Genomic DNA, 16511 nt, shown 5'->3' with positions numbered 1-16511 from the left:
ATCCATTAGGAAAAAAGTGTTAACTGTTGAAATAACAATGCCTGTCTTTTCGGTAAAAAGAAAACAAACTTTACGGTTTGTGAAGAGAGGTAGTTGTATATATACATCATCCAAGAACTCCCCTTATAAAAAGAACTAAACTTTGTGAAAACAAAAAGAGAGGGAGAGGGAAGAGGCAGCCGGCCACCCCTCAACGGGGTACTCATTGCAATGAATGACTTTGCACAAATAAGGGTGGCCTTCCGTTTTTTGTTGGGGGGTCTTGTACGAACAACATGGGAGTTATTGTCCTCATTAAAGAGTGAAGACAGGGAAGTGACTTTACAACCCTTCTATGAGAAAATGATCTTCTCAATTTTTTTTATTTAGTGCATTTTTTTAATTTTTTTTTATTTTTTGGCATGTCAGCACAAGAGGAGGGAGGAGGATGAACTAGTGACCTCCGCTTCATTAAGCGTAGTCCAATCCGATTGAGCTACCTCTTGGGAACTTTATTTAGTGCATTTTAAAAAGTAGTGTTGTCCAAAAATTTTAATGATGGTACACTATCCTTCAAAATACACTAAATAGAGGAAATAGTAGGGGTGTCAATGTGAGTGCTTAAAAACTGTCCACTAACCGCTAACCGCTATAACTGCTAACCGCTTAACCGTATTAACTGCTAACCGCCTAACCGCTATAAGCGGTTAGCGGTTATTGAGTTTACTAACCGTAACCATTAACCGCATTTTTATATAATATATTTTTATAATTATAATTATAAAAATATTTATACATATAACATAATCACTTGATCATTAAATCACAATTTTTTTTTAAAAATAATTAAATCACAAATTGAGTATTAATATATTATTACTATAATTTATATGATTATATCATATAATCACTTGATCATTAAATCACAATTTTTTTTAAAAAATAATTAAATCACAATTTGAGTATTAATATATTATCACTATAATTTATATGATTATATCACATGATCAATTGATCATTAAATCATTTGATTATATAATAACAAATTATACATATATAATATGACATAACTCATAAGTATACCAATTCATACTAATACTATAATTTATATGTTATAAACTTATAAGTCTATATAAGTCTACATATGCATATGAATAATATAAATGTACAATATCAATACTTAATCATATGATTAAATGACAATTCAAATACTTTGTTCAAGACTTCAAGTGAATCATATTATTAATGTACAATGATGATATGATTTGTATAATATCAAATTAAGTAATTGACATTAGATTAAACAATGACCAATGTGTTACTTATAAACAAAATTTAAGTATTAATGTATTATAATTATTTGTTGTGACAGTTGTCTGAATTCTGAACTTTTTTTTATATCTTGTGTTGAATTTTTTTTTTTTTTTTTTTTCTTTTCTTTTAAGAAAAAAGAAGTTAACCGGTTATGATTTAATATTTAAGAAATTTTTTTTAAAGTACAAGTAAATGTAAATTTTTGGTCAAATATTTTTGATTTTTCAATATGGGCTTTTTTATAGCTATTGGGCCCAAGAAGACACTAAAAATAAAAAATATTAAAAAAAGAGGGTAAAAAAAAGAAGCCCAAAAAGCCCTAAAGAAAGCCCAAAACCGCCAAAAAAGAAGCCCAATTTTGAAAAAACGGTTAGCGGGTGGTTATCTATTTCACTAACCGTTAACCGGCGGTTAACCGCTAACCGTTAGGTGGTTAGCAGTTGCGGTTAATGAAATCTACTAATCGCTAAGGCGGTTACAGTTAGCGGTTATTGCCAATAACCGCTAACCGTAACCGCCTTGACACTCCTAAGAAATAGAGGAGATTTGAAATGGAGATGATCATTTTCCTTTTCTATGGAAGTTGCTTATCCCTCCCAGGCCCCTCTCCCTCCTTTTATTATTATTATTATCAAAAATAAAATAAAATTTTAACATGTAATATGGTAAAATTGCTTATGCTGCATTAACTCTATTAAGAGTAATATTATAAGTCTTCCTAGAATCCTCTTAGAGTCCTCCCAAATGTGATGTAGCTTTTAAAATCATCAATAAATCAAAAGTCAATAAATCACATCTTAAATTCAACAATTATTTTAAAAGTCACATTGTATTTAAAATGACTCTAAAAAGACTTATAGCATACTCCTCTATTAATATTGGCGTTGATATCACATAAATAGTTTTAAATGGAATGAGCGACTTAAGGGGTTAAAAGCCATATTTAAATGTCAGGTAATAATTAATTTAATTTTAAATAGCACGAAAACTCATGTGGCATTTGGATAAAAGTAATTTTTTAGGATTCCTAAAAGATTACCTTATTTGTTGGGACTTAACTGGAGGTAATTCACATTCCAAAATAAATGTGGACTCCCTTCTAGAGAGGAGGAAATCCACATTCCCTTGACTTGGAAATGTGATTTTTTTTTTTTTAATAAAAAAAACGAGAATGCACATCCCGACTTTCAATTTGATTATTGAAAAACTCTTACAAATATTGAAAGAATGTAATAGATAAAAAAAAAAAAAAACAAAAAAAACAAAAAAACAAAAAGACAATGGGACAATACATTTTGATTATCGGATTCCTAGGAATATGAGATTTTTATGTTTGGTTTACTCTTAGGCATCCTATAGCAAATTGTAAGGAAGATTTGGACAAAACGTACATAAGAATATTTTGAAAAGAATACATAATTCTTATAGGATGACTAAGAATAAACCAAACATAAAAAATCCCATATTCTTAGGAATCCGATAATCATTCCCAAACATGGGGATATTCACATTCCTGAAAATCTAGATTCCTAAACATCACACTCCTGAAATGTATATGCCAGAAAGAATATTAGATTTCAGGATCCAAACGCCACGATGAATGTGCTGGGGATTCTCTTTGGAATAATATCTCCAATCAATATACTCTTATGTTGTGTTGTTTCAAACAACAGAAAATGTAGAAAATATGCAATTATCAATGCAGTGAAGCTCATTACAACCCAAACCTTCATCTTTCATATGTGGGTTAAACATGAATCACCATTAGATCGGTTATATATTAGACTAGCCCATTCAAGTGTGCCTTACATTATTCCATCACAAAATACCGGGGCCTCCTCACGGCTCACAGCCATTTGAATTGAAATTGCAAACTAAAGAAACTAATTTGCTCATGTTTTTAGTGAACTCCATGCTCATGAGCAAACCAAGCAAGGACGGAGGACATATGAAAATATCTGTGTCATCCTCAACAAAAACAACTTCCATAGTAAACAAATCCAGAAAAATATATATTTGGCTTCAAGAGTGCGGTCTGGTTTTTAGCATTACTCCTCTTAATAATACAATTATATACAAATGTGGCGCTAGAAAGAAGCATTTCAATTACATTATTGGGCTTATTCTTCCTATATGGGCAGAAAAGAGCTACTACATATTACACGGCAAAGTCACAAGATTAAATCCAACATAAGATGCTAAAAATTTAGCCCCCTTTTTAGTAGGTAATATCTACAATCTTCTGTGTTGAAAGTAAACTCAAGTTTTTAAGTTAATAGTTTAGGAGAACAGGCAATGAAGCTGGCAACTCAAATGCAAAGGGAAAAAAAAAACTCAAACTGTTGCAGGAGGGGGTATACCTTAAGACCTTATTTGTCATTGTTGCCGCCACCATATTGTGTAGAATTACCATTCCAGAAGGAATTTCTGTCATTGAACCGGCCATCATCTTCATCATGTTTTAGAGTATGAATATTGCTCCCAAAACGGGATGTCGTTGGTTGCCTCTTCTTGCCATCATCTCTTCCAGTTGCAGAGGTGCTTTGGTTTGAAGAGTGGTGGGACTGGGGCCTCTCTCTTCCAGTCATGTTATTCTGAAGTGTAGGATTTGGACCTAAAATAGCAAAAAGCCAATCAAGTAAGTAGAGTACGCTATTCTGATAGTAGGTTAAGGCATATGGTAGGAGAACAGAACAGGTGGATGCAAATGCCACCAATGCATATTGCACAACAATTTTCCTCCAATGTCTTGACTAAACAGATAGAAAGTATTTCCCCACACACAAACCAAGGAAAAAAAAAAACCACGAACAAAAAAGATTTTACACCTCTGTCGAAAAGCAAAAACTGCTATTTTTACTGGAAAGAAATCCTCTGAGAAGTGACAACTACTATAAACAATGCTCAAGAAAGTTTCTATTCCAATAAAGACTTCGAAGGACTCAGGGAACACACTTCAATACAAGGAATTTAAAAGGTTCCAAACAATAAAGAAACACAATTTATTAATTACTGCAAAAATGCAACACCAACCAGCCATATAGCAAACAAACTCTTCTCACTGACGAAATACATCATCATTCATAAACAAGCTTTAAATTAAATTAACTCCCTATGAGAAAAGAAGGGGGTAAGCAGAGAGAGAAAGGACGGGAAATGGCCCCAGACATCAGAATGCAGAAGGTTTCTTCTTCGTTCTGCTCATCCAGCAGCAGAATGAAGAAGATAATACATAACTAGTAGATGCAGGAAGCTAGTTCATTCCATGTAGTCAAATACCTACCAACCAATAGGAAGGGCACCAAATTATTACAAGTCATCCAACCTGAGACCATTCACTGTCCCCCTTCTCCAACCAAAAAAAAAAAATCTCTCAACCAACAAAAAGAAAAAGAAACAACAGAAGAGAAGAGTATCCAACCCCTAGGCAACTACAGCCGTCATAGCAGCAAAACAAACATATCTCACACATTAGGCATAAAGGAAATATGTCATTTTCAGAGATTTTTATACAAACTGTTAGGAATATAGGCTGTATGTGCACACACACACCTCATCTATATTTCATTCATAAATTTTTGTTAAATAGTGGTCTCCATATAAAATGGGGATTTGTACCAGTATGTTTGATAAATAACTAATTAGTTCATACTGGCTGCTATAGTTCATTCCATCACCTCCTCATCAACATTTCACTCAAATTTTTTTGTTAAACGGTGGGCCATTGTTTGTCAGGAATATATTTTTAATCAAAATTAAACAAGCAATTGTGGAAATAGCAGTTACTTGTTTGTGGCTTAAACTAACATACAATAAATAACTTCCTCGACCCAGATCCTAGACCTAATCGCATAAAATTGGTACAGTTAGGTAAGGAAACTCACCATATTGCCATATGCCATTTTGAGATTCCTGTTCAGAGCTTGATGAGCTGGCACCACCACCCAGATAAGAGAAAGGATTCATGTAAGATAAAATCCTCCTCACGTATGCAAAATATCCCCCATTAGTTCCATCTGAAGAATCAACGTTAGTATCTGTTTGATCAGAGGAGGAAGATGCTCCTCTGTAATTACCTGCACCTCTCTGATGTGGAACCACTATCAGTGCTTGTCTATTAAGCAGGCCCAACTCTGACAATGATTTGCTCAAATCTGTAGCAAATGGAATATATCAATCATTTACATACAAATTGTGGTGTGTTTCTGTCAACATACATGTTAAAAACAATAGAACAGAAAGATCATTCCTGATGCTGTCTTGTGAGTAAACAGCATCAATAACCAAGGCGACATCTCATACTCCCACAAGGAATGTGGATTAAGCATAAATAGAAGTAATTTCATTTTGAAATGCTATCATGTATAAACACACACAGAAACATATCCTAGCTGAAGATTTCCCCACATGGGTCCTAGATTGTAGATAACACAAAAGGAAAAATATGCGGATCATGCTAACTGTAATTATTGAAAACATAGTATCTAATAAATAACAAGTAAAATAGTATTGAAGATGATAAAATCATGATCAAGTGTCCATTGATATGGGAGCCCACATTTCTTTTGGTAGAGGCAGGTAAGATCAGGCCTGGGCCGTGGGCGCCTGCCCCTGCAAGGGAGGAGGAGGGGGCAGCCCCACTCCATTACCAGATCTGGGGTCTCAGATGATCACTCATTCCCTCTCTCTATTTTTTTTTTCCCTCATGATCATTTTCATCATAACTATGTCATTTAATTTTATGCAGCATCACGTGACATTAGACGAAATTTGACAGGGACAAAGTTAACAGAACGGATAGAAGGGCCACATTGACCATGATGTGCAGGTTCAAGAATTAAAATGACCAAATCAAAGATACTAGGACCCAAATTGGCAGAAACTCTAAACTTGAAAGGACCAATATGCATTTTAGCCTTCTTTTCAAAGAAAAAGAAAAAAGAAAACAAACAATGTTCATACCTTGGTGACTGAATAATTTGCGGGGATAAGGAATGGCTAGATCGTAAGTGCCAAAGCCACTTGGTAGGTTTTCATCAACATAGTCTTTCACCATTCTCAAAGTGCTTGTCACAGAAAACTTCTCTTGTAGGCTAAAACCAGTGGGCAATCGTATATTTAAATGGACATCACTAGACATATTATCTCTTTTAGAACCATCAGATGCATAAGCCTGCATATGGTTTACAGCTTCAGCCTTTTCATCTTGCTCAGCTTCATTTACTTCAGTACCAGCCAATTGCTCACCTCCTCCAGTAGCACCTGAATGATGACCACTGATTTTTTCTGGAGCAGGACAACCATCTTCAACACTGGAAGAGTTATGATCAGCTCTAGATTTTTCTATGCCGGCCACTAAAGGATCAACTGATCCTTTATGTACCTTAGTGGATGAGGTGGGCTGTTCATCCACAACACCCTTTAACTTGCCGGTGTTATATGATCTTGAAGATGCCTTCTCATTCATTTCAGTATCTTTCTCCTGTCCATGTAAATGGAATGAAACAGTACAAGCATATCATGCAACAGTTAATGAATATAAAAGATCAACGAGGCAATGACTACCTATTATAGTTACCTCAACTTTGGATTCATGGCCTTTCTTTTCCTCGGTTACGTCAGAGGTTACTGCTGGCTTAGCCTCTTCATATTGGACATGCTCGTCAGTTGAAGGTGATGGAACAACTATACTTGAAGAAATTTGTTCATTAGATGAGGCAGCATTAGAACTAGAAGTAGATGCTCCAGAATTCCTTGAAGCAAGTGCCGCAGTCAGGAAAGTTGCAGTTGTTTCCTGCACTCCACAATATATATGACCTTGTCATGTTTCTAATAAAAAGAAACTAAGGAAGTTCCTAGGCTTGTAACTGCCCAATAATGGCATCTGGCCTCTCACGGGTGATTATTGCTAGAGTATCATATTTGGCACTAAGACAAAAAAGAATGAGATTGGTTTCATATGACTTGGGCTGTGTTTGGCAAAGGAGTGGGCCGGACTGGACCCAAAATTCCAAAAAATTATTTCTAAAAATCAACCCCAACATTCTTATTTTTTACATTACATCAATCACTTTTTATTACTATTCAAATAAAAAAATACTACAAAACAAAATTTTTCACTTTTTTATACAAAATATTCTTACTTTTTTCTCTCACATCAATTAAATCTGCTATAGTTTCGGCCCACTTCCTAAGTCCACTCCTTTGCCAAACATAGCCTTGGTCTGCTCCATGACATGTAAAATGGATAGCATATATTCTAGTTGATTTGTCATTAGTGTGAAGTAAAAGTATATGTTATATTTTAGTTGGTCCTGAAAGGGGTATAGCAATCTTCTTATAAAAGGCAGTGATTCAAGGAGAGGGCATTGCATGACAAGGCACATCATTAGATGGAAAGTCAATCTCCTCATAAACTAAAGCAGACGCGACTGCATTGTAGACAACTAAGGGGTTTAAATCTTTTCCATTGCTTTTTCCACAACTTAGAACCCAGTCAAATGGAGATCTGCTCCTCAAACATGGCCACTCATCAACATGGTAGCCCAAGGATTGGGAGCAGTGGGACCATAACAGAAGAAAATAGGCATTTGCAAGTGCTGACTAATGATGATTAAAATGAACAACTATATACCTGGATATGCAGACTCAACCATGCCTTCTCTAAACTGGATGCTAGATCTTCAGCACTGACAAATCCGTCTGTAAAGTTATTCACAAAGGGAATAACCAAAAATTAACTACATGGTTATGTGTTGTCCTAGATGCTAGCCTGAAACAGAGTTTCCAATTTAAATATGAACAACATACCATTTTGCCAAACTTGTACACCATGAAATCCTATAGCTGTAATAGAAGGAACAGATTTCTGTGGGTCTGTAACAGCTTGAGTCAAGGATATGTGCTTGGTTTTATAAAAAAATGTTAAGACTTATCAAAAAAAAAAAAAAAAAAAATGTTAGACAAAGCTTAAAAAGATATTTTACCAGGTAAAATAAAACAATGACAGCACTGGCATTAAGATGACACATATTGCAATGCACACAAAAGAGAACTACTAACTCTTTGATGGAACAAACCAACCACTGAAAAGGAGCCCCCCCCGGCCCAAAAAAGAGTAAGAATAATAATTTTATTGAAAGAAAAGGGCAAAACCCTCAACTTCTCCTTGTTCTTTCCTGTTTTTTGTGTTTTTGTTCTTTTTGCTTTTTGTGTCCTTTTGTATACTTCCTGTATGCTTGGGGCGCGTACGCTTTCTATAAAGCTTTCTTGATATTACCTATAAAAAAAAGGGCAAAGCCCTCATACACAAAAAGTATAGAAGAGAGCCAATCACCCTAAAGGCTCTAAAATCTAAAAAATTAACTAGATCCACTAGATTCGATGAGGAGAAGTTAGGAACATATACAACAACCCAATCAAAAAGAGATCTCAAAAAAGAGGATTTTAAAGAAAGCACGTTGGACTCAGATTCCTCAAAGAAATGCCTATTTGTTTTCTCTCCAAATACTCCACATTAAGAAAGCAAGACTAACTTCCTAGATGGCCTCTTTGGGATGCTCCTACACTTGAATCTTCCAACAATGAAGCATCTCTACGATGTTGCTAGGCATAGCCCACGAAACCCCAAATAAGTTGAGAACCAAGTGCTCTGGTGTACTCGCAGTAAATAAGAAGGTGATTTACAGTCTCCTTATTCTTTTTTCATAGGCAACACCTGTTTACAATAGAGAAAACTTGCCTTCTAAGATTATCAACGGTGAGGATTCTACCCTTTGTGGTCGTCTATAAGAAGAAAGCAATGCAGGGAGGGGCCTCAACCTTGGACCGAACACTGCTCTCCAGTCTGTAACATTTTGTAATAGCTCCTCTCTTCGAAACCATGACTGTGAGCTGGGGTCCACAACATTATATCCACCTCCCCCAAATGGGTTTTTGAGAAGTATAATAGATTGAGAAAGGAGTCAAGAGATTCCAACTCCCAATCCTGGACTACCTTAATGAAACTCAAATTCCAATGGATAGAAGAGTTGGAGGGATCCAAATAGTCTGACACCAAGGCCTCTTTGTTACTGGCTATTGAATAAAAGTTATAGGAAAGAGTAATTTTGAGCCACTTATACACACCATGCGTCATGCCCAAAGCAAACGCGGCATCCGTCCCCAACCTTGAAGGAGACAAGATTAAAGAAAAACCCCAGCCGTTTCTAATATTCCTCCAAAGATACCGTAAGGCCCTCAAGCTTCCTTTGAACACCAATTCCCTCTTTGGACCCCATACTTCTCAACAATCATCTCTGTCCACAAAGATTTATCCTCTTCCACGAATTTCCATAACCATTTACTAAGAGAAGAGCTTTAAGGAACAACATGAGAGTTTTTACTCCCAACCTGTAGGGATTGGGGAGCAAATAGTCTTCCAATTCACCAGGTGAAACTTGGACTCCGTGCTTGGTCCATCCCAAAGAAAATCTCTTTGACGATGCTCCAATCTCCTAGCAACGCCCGTTGGTAATGGGAAGAGGGATAAGAAGTACATAGGTAGACTGGGTAACATAGTCTTGATGAGCAAAAGGCACCCTCCCTTAGACAAGTAGATCTTCTTCCAAGTACCAACTAGCCAACCTTTTTTTTCCATTTTCTCGACTATCCCATCCCAAATAGTCTTTGATTTAAAAGAAGCACCCGGAGGGAGACCCAAATATTTCGAGGGAAGAGAAGAAATGCTACAACTAAGAATATTGGCCAGCTCTTCCTTATGCGGTACCTCCCCTACTGCGACTAACTCAAATTTTCGAAGGTTGACCTTCAAGCCTGAAATGGCCTCGAAACATAGGAGAATGTGACCCAAACTATGGATTTGATCACAACCTGCATCACACATTATAAGTGTATCATCTGTGAACAAAAGGTGGAATATTTCAAGGGGAAAAAAAAAATTCTAGTTCAATCCAATTCCCCTAGACTAAATTCCTACTTTTGCCCCAAAAAGATGAGAACCATGAAGCTACTTAAACGTCATATAACTTAACACAATGAAATGATTGTTGTAATTAGAACATATTAATGAAATGCTTTTTTCTTTCTCTTTTCTTTGCAAGTAATAGAAATGATTTTGAAATTTTGGAAATGCTCATCTGCCACAAAAGATAAAATAAAACTTTCTGGAGACTTAAGAGTCAAAACCAAGAACAGTTTGTTTAACAGATAAAAGAAAGCAAGTGAATTCATGCAAACCATACCAATTTTAAAATTTGAGCTCAGCTAGTACTTTTGCAATACTAGTATTTGGTGACCATCTTACCTGAAAGAGCAAATATTTTAAATACTGCCTGCAGGTAAAGATGGACCAAAGTACACAAAATAATAATAATAATAATAAATAAATAATCTAATTTCCAAGATAGATAATGTGTAGAGGTGCCATTTCTTGTTCATAACAACACTTAGAATAGAATTGTATGATGTATGGTGTTTCATCAAAGATATCATTCATATACTTGAAATACTTTGGACATGGTTCCCACCTACTCCACGCGATGTGCCAATAGTCATGAAAATTTGAAAGACTGGATGCTCCACATCTCTAAGTGAATCTTATTTAACAGCAAATTGAACTGAAAATCAGTCAAGATGCACGTCGTAGCAACGGATTGTGAGTACCCGGTTGTCTTAAAAATGAAATTGCACCTAAAATTCAACCAAAAAACCATGATAACATTCTTAAAAACTTGGGTTCTAAATATATATTATTCTGGTAGCTCAATGTCAGATTATCATGTTTAATGTCTTTTTTGAAGAATGGAAATAAGCTCAAAAGCGTAGCTTTCAAGGAAAGTAAGATTTGCCATCATCAAGCAGGATACATAATGCAGAAAAGTATGCAGCATCGGTGCTCCCTCCAGGAATATGCAGTAGAATACAATACTTTGATAGAGACTCTGCCACCTGAATGCAGCTTTTGAAAGTAAGAAACATAGATGGAGTGCATATGAAATGAATTAAAGGAAAACCCTGACCAACTAAAAATCAATAAGAAAAGGGAAGAAAGCGAACATTTGAATTAGTCCATGTGGATTCTTCCAAACGACAAGACTCTGCATCTTCACCTGAAAACATTAACCCACCAAATCAACTTAACCTCAATAAAGAGAAAAAGAGTTAAGTATCACCAGAGCACGACACTTCAAATGTACATACAACGAAAAGCTCCTGTACATAAAACAAAAAGCTCTTGCAATGAAGACTATTCAATGTATCACCAGAGCACAACACTTCAAATAAATTGAGTACCACCTATACCCACCTTACGCCCGCTGATAGGAAACTCCGTAAAAGCAAAACTATAGAAATCATATGAAAGAAGTGTTTACCCGAAATATAGACGACAAAGAGTTTCTTCTGCCTTTTGGCTTCTATAATTGCTTCAGTAATAGAACCCTTAAATGAAAGCAAGGAGAGAGACTGTTCCATCTGTTCGCATAAAGGAAAAATATTAAAGATACCAAAAATGTCCATAGGCTCTTGCTAGCTTCACATAACGCACAGATAGAAGTAGCAACCAGTTCAAAGGGCACATTACAAGGATGGAGTTTAAATCAATGCTAAATTCCCAAAGTTATTTAACATTAAAATCGTTAGGTAGTTGTAAAATGAGAAAAGAAACCAAACCTGTATCAAATGCAACATTTGAAGAGAGAGAGAGACGCAAAGCTATAGGTTGGGAAACTCAATGCTTATGACTACAGACTAGAGAAAAGGTTATAGGACAAAGGAGACTTGTAACTAACCTAGGAAGAGAAACATTGACAGCTACCCAACTCATCTAAAAGGGAACCATCAAGTCAATGAACCACAGTAAAAATTAACAAAACAGCTCACTAGATAGAGACACCACGACAAATTCAAACATGCTCATTTTCCACCATGCTCAATCAAGAACATCTATATTTTCCAACTTAGTAAGATTAGTACTGAACCACTGAAATGTCCTCTGTAAGGCATATCCCAAACAAGATTGAACCTAGCTTTAAGTTAAAGTGGCTCAAATGTCCACCCATATAAATCAACCAAAAGAAATATTTACTGTTCTTTTTTTCTTTTTGGTTTCTGACATGGCTGAACACATAAATTTAATTTTGTGCTCCCATTTAGTATATAACTTGCATGTTAGTTATAGAATTAGGTATGGGTACAAACAAATAAAGCCGACCCAAGCTTTGCACTGTTCAGGCTCACTTGGAATGAAATTGTGCAGAGCTCAAGCTCGAACTAACCCTCAAATTTCCAGCTTGAGCGCAACTTGGAAGGTGCTTGTCAAACTTGCGAGCCAGCTCTAGCTTGGCAAACAAACCTAATAACAAAACCCCAACCATCACTCTAGATAGCATCCTACTAAGAGCATCCATGACTATCACAAAGAGAAGGGGTGAGAGAGGGTCCTTTTGGCGAAGGCCCCGAGTACTTCCGAAGAAGCCATATGGGCCACTGTTGATCAGGATAGAAAAGCAGGCCGTTGAAATACATGTAGAAATCCACCTCCTTCATTTAGAGCCAAACCCACTACGCCTCAATAGATAAGAGAGGAAGTCCCAGATGACGTGGTCATAAGCCTTCTTCAAGTCTAGTTTGCACAAAAAACCAGGAATACCCGATCTCATCCTGCTGTCCAAGCATCGTTGGCTATAAGTACTGAGTCTACAATTTGTCTCCCCTCAATAAATGCATTCTGGCTGTTTGAAATAAGCACTCCCAACACTTGCTTCAATCTATTAGCAAGAACTTTCGCCAAGATATTATAAACACTCCCTACCAGGGTGATACTGATATGTCTGAAAATATGAAAATCCATCTTTCATTTCTTATTTTTTTGATTGATGGCATCGGTAGCAGCTAGTTCCAACTTTAGTGACTGTAGGGGTGTTGTTTATGAATAATTCAGGGATTATTGATGATAGTGATGTGACTGTCTTAAAAGTTATGACAACATGAGTTGGTACCAATCATGGTATTAGTGGAACTGCAAGCAGCAACAATTTCATGGGAGCAATAGCAGCAGTGCTGTTGGCGACAACAATAGGATTAGTATAACTGTCTATCATGGTGGTGACATTGAGTCATTATCATTCTGGCCGTGGAGTCAACATTGACATCATTTAAGGTAGTGGTAGTAGCAATAACATTGATAGTGTAAGCGACATTTACTATAGTATTGCTCATTGCATATGTGACAAAAGGAACACAATTTACTTCTGAGGAAGAGTCTCACCTAAAAGATTTAATAAAATGATTAAAACTCTATGTGCATGTTCAGCATTTAGCATTCACAACAAATTGTAGGTGATTGAATGGATTTTGAAATTTGTATCAACTAAGTGTCCAACTATCATGCATTATTGAATGCACTAAATAAACTTTTGATAAGTAAATGCACTAAATAAATTAAGTGCTTAAATTAAAAACATTACAACTTTTGGTAACAAATTGGAAAATAAAATTAACCAATGCTTGCAAGGTTGTGCGTAACTAACTTTTACGTAAAGATGGAAGGAAAATAAAATTATTAAAACAGACAAGCGATGCTGCTACAATACGGGCCTTGAATGGAGCACAAAAGATATTTCAGATTCGTAAAAATTCAACCATCACAAACTTCAACTCAATATATATAGGTGCCTAAAGTAAAGCACATATAACCCCTCATATCATAAAATTCAAAGTACATGATCATTTTTCCTTTCTTGTCTATGATTCGTACTCATTTTTCAGCCAGGGCAAAAGTTTAATTTTCCTTCAACTTCCGCCGGATTTTCCATCATTTTTCCAAAACTTTCAGTGACTTAATTAAAAAATATTGCCCACCAATTGGGGAGGATAATGCAACTCTCACCAATGAATCGAATTTAATCCAAAGATTCCAAAAAAAATATGCGTCTCTATGCAAATCCAATTTTAAATCACATATAATCAACTTGCAACTAATGGCAAAGAAAAATTAGAAATAACGAAAAATAGAAAACGACAAGACGTACCTATACAAACGGAAGTATTGGAAACAATAACCCCTAAACTATAAAGTATAAACCCCAAACTGTGTTTGGCCGCAGAGAAAATACAGGAGAAGGAAAAAAACTCCAATTTAAAACTTCCGAGCCATATATGTATATATTAGGCTGAATTGAAGTAGGCTTTTCAATACTCGCTTCGAAGTTTCGTTTCCATTCTCTTTTTCTTTCCTTAGCTTTCTCAAGAGCCAAACATTGAATAGGTAAAAAGAAAACGAATAAAGCACTTTGTACCTTGAGAGTTGAGTGTAGGCCGCTCGGAGAAGACTCTCTGCAATTACGCGTTACCAAATGGGTTAAAACGAGTGAGCAAGCGAGAGAGAGAGATGTAATCGACCAAAGAAAGTAACCTGAACCGCTATGATCGTGCCACGTCTTTAGTTCAAAAATGGCACTTATTATTATTATTATTATTATTATTTTTTTTTTTTTGAGTAAATGGGAGGAAGATCCGGAACTAGATTTTTATATTTATTTTGTATTGGTTAATCTGACGTGTTTTCAGTGAATTTTTATTTTAGTTATTTAAAAAAATAATTAAATACACACCATTAACCTATGTGGAATGAATTACATAACATTTCTATTATGAAAGAATAAAAATTCGCGCTGTTGCTATGCATATATCATAAGTTGCATCCATAGCAACAAATAAAGTTGACATTTTTTTTTTTATTAAAAAAGGCAGAAGGGGACAATCAGAGTGACTACTCTATCTGAGCGTGATCATAGTAGCACATGTTTGTTGGGCATCACTCATAAAGGGTTTAAACAGTGAAAACAGTAAGTACTCCCTCAAAATCAATCGAGTCATAACTTAATACCAATCCCTCAAAGAGTATTCTAGCAACAACACCCAAGAAATAGACAAGGCAATAACCCCAAACACTTTCTATTGTGAAATTCGACCTTGAGATCTAGTCGCCACTAATACAACCCAGAATCCAGATGCCACTAGACTACACCCTTGGTGGTATATAAATTTGACCTTTTATTAATGTTTTCATGTTGGTAATATCAAATATGTTGCTATGCCCATAGGGCCCTAACATGATACATTGAAACTTCCATACATCCTTAGCATACCCATACCCAAGTTGCGTTGGGATAATCGACCACCACCCTTTAGCTCTTAATGTGGGTGATCAAACACTCTGATCATTAGCTCTTCTAGGTGACTAACCTACCTCCATAAGTTGTTTTAGACTTTTAGACAGTCTCATAGGAAGCATGGTAACTATGATTATTCTGACAACGATCAGGTAAGGAAAAACTCAATATTGAAGGAGAAAGGTAATTCATATATAGAGAAGAGAAAACTCTACCAATCCAAAGAAAATAGAGACTAATTATGAGAATACTGGAATTCTTATTTAGCAAATCGGTTATCCTTTCTTTGTGTTTTTGACTTAAAATATTTTAGCCTTTGCTTTAACGATCAAATGAGTTGCAAGGCTAATAGATTTGTTGGACACCGACTCACTAATTGCAAGCGACTCACAATGCACACGCCTCAAAAAGTTTAAGCATTTCATATGGATTATATAATTTCATTCCTAACAATAAAAGAATTTACAATTTCTAATAAACTTCCATCCCAAATCCAATGGTAGTTTGAAAAACCTCTTAAGAGAGTAAGAAGTGTGAGCTTTTATAGCATTACTCTTATTTTTTTATAAGAATTTCCATATTAATCTTGCTCGCATACGAACTATTTTTAGAGACTATTTGCTTATTACACTTGTAGAAATAGCAACAACCGCCTTTTGATCATCGTTTTAAAGAAATGCTAAAATCGTTCCCAAATAATGTATTAATCTTATCACCCTATGCCTCTATTTACTAAAATAATATATCACATGAGATGATAACACATCATTTGAAAACTAATTTTGATTTTTTTTTTTGGCAACCTAGCATTTCTCTTTGTTTAACTATGCAATATTGATTTATTTATTCCATATTTGTTATTTTAAATTAAATTAATTAATTACTAAATGCCTAAACGCTATGGATGGATCCGATTAACGAGTCGATCTGATTGAGATAACTTTCTTGGCTCACTAATATAATATATCATTAGTGGTAACTCAAACATACCGTGTTTAATTAATTAAAAAGCTTAAAGAAAAAGAACTACGAACAATAATAGTA

The 16511-nt window shown here is 35.3% G+C and overlaps 1 protein-coding gene across 2 annotated transcripts; it reads right to left on the bottom strand.

Annotated features, from left to right (window-relative positions):
- Positions 1-3281: 3281 nt before the first annotated feature.
- LOC132182997 (plant UBX domain-containing protein 11) lies at positions 3282-14661 on the bottom strand. Of its 2 annotated transcripts, none has more exons than XM_059596391.1 (10): positions 14592-14661; positions 11667-11766; positions 11350-11402; positions 11160-11241; positions 8104-8169; positions 7928-7995; positions 6872-7087; positions 6256-6775; positions 5178-5447; positions 3282-3907 (listed from the first exon to the last, which is right to left on the bottom strand). In XM_059596391.1, exons 2-10 carry the CDS (start codon positions 11764-11766, stop codon positions 3663-3665), a joined length of 1620 nt encoding a protein of 539 aa, XP_059452374.1. In that variant the 5' UTR covers positions 14592-14661; the 3' UTR covers positions 3282-3662. The 2 variants fall into 2 exon arrangements, with proteins under 2 accessions (XP_059452374.1, XP_059452367.1); XM_059596384.1 differs by lacking the exon at positions 14592-14661 and adding an exon at positions 14325-14506.
- Positions 14662-16511: the final 1850 nt, after the last annotated feature.

The sequence above is a fragment of the Corylus avellana genome, chromosome ca1, assembly GCF_901000735.1.
Source record: "Corylus avellana chromosome ca1, CavTom2PMs-1.0".
Taxonomy (NCBI): Eukaryota; Viridiplantae; Streptophyta; class Magnoliopsida; order Fagales; family Betulaceae; genus Corylus; species Corylus avellana.
The sequence above is the reverse complement of the archived record's forward strand: the minus strand, read 5'-3'. Positions and strand labels throughout refer to the sequence as shown.

Bases quoted from the DNA above. Each gene is read 5' to 3' on its own strand.
- LOC132182997 (XM_059596391.1), bottom strand. From the start codon at position 11,766: ATGGAACAGTCTCTCTCCTTGCTTTCATTTAAGGGTTCTATTACTGAA. The intron at 8,170-11,159 runs GTATCCTGCTTG...AAGCTGTTACAG, and splicing joins TGCATACTTTTCTGCATTAT to ACCCACAGAAATCTGTTCCT. The intron at 6,776-6,871 runs GTAACTATAATA...TTACATGGACAG, and splicing joins GCCATGAATCCAAAGTTGAG to GAGAAAGATACTGAAATGAA.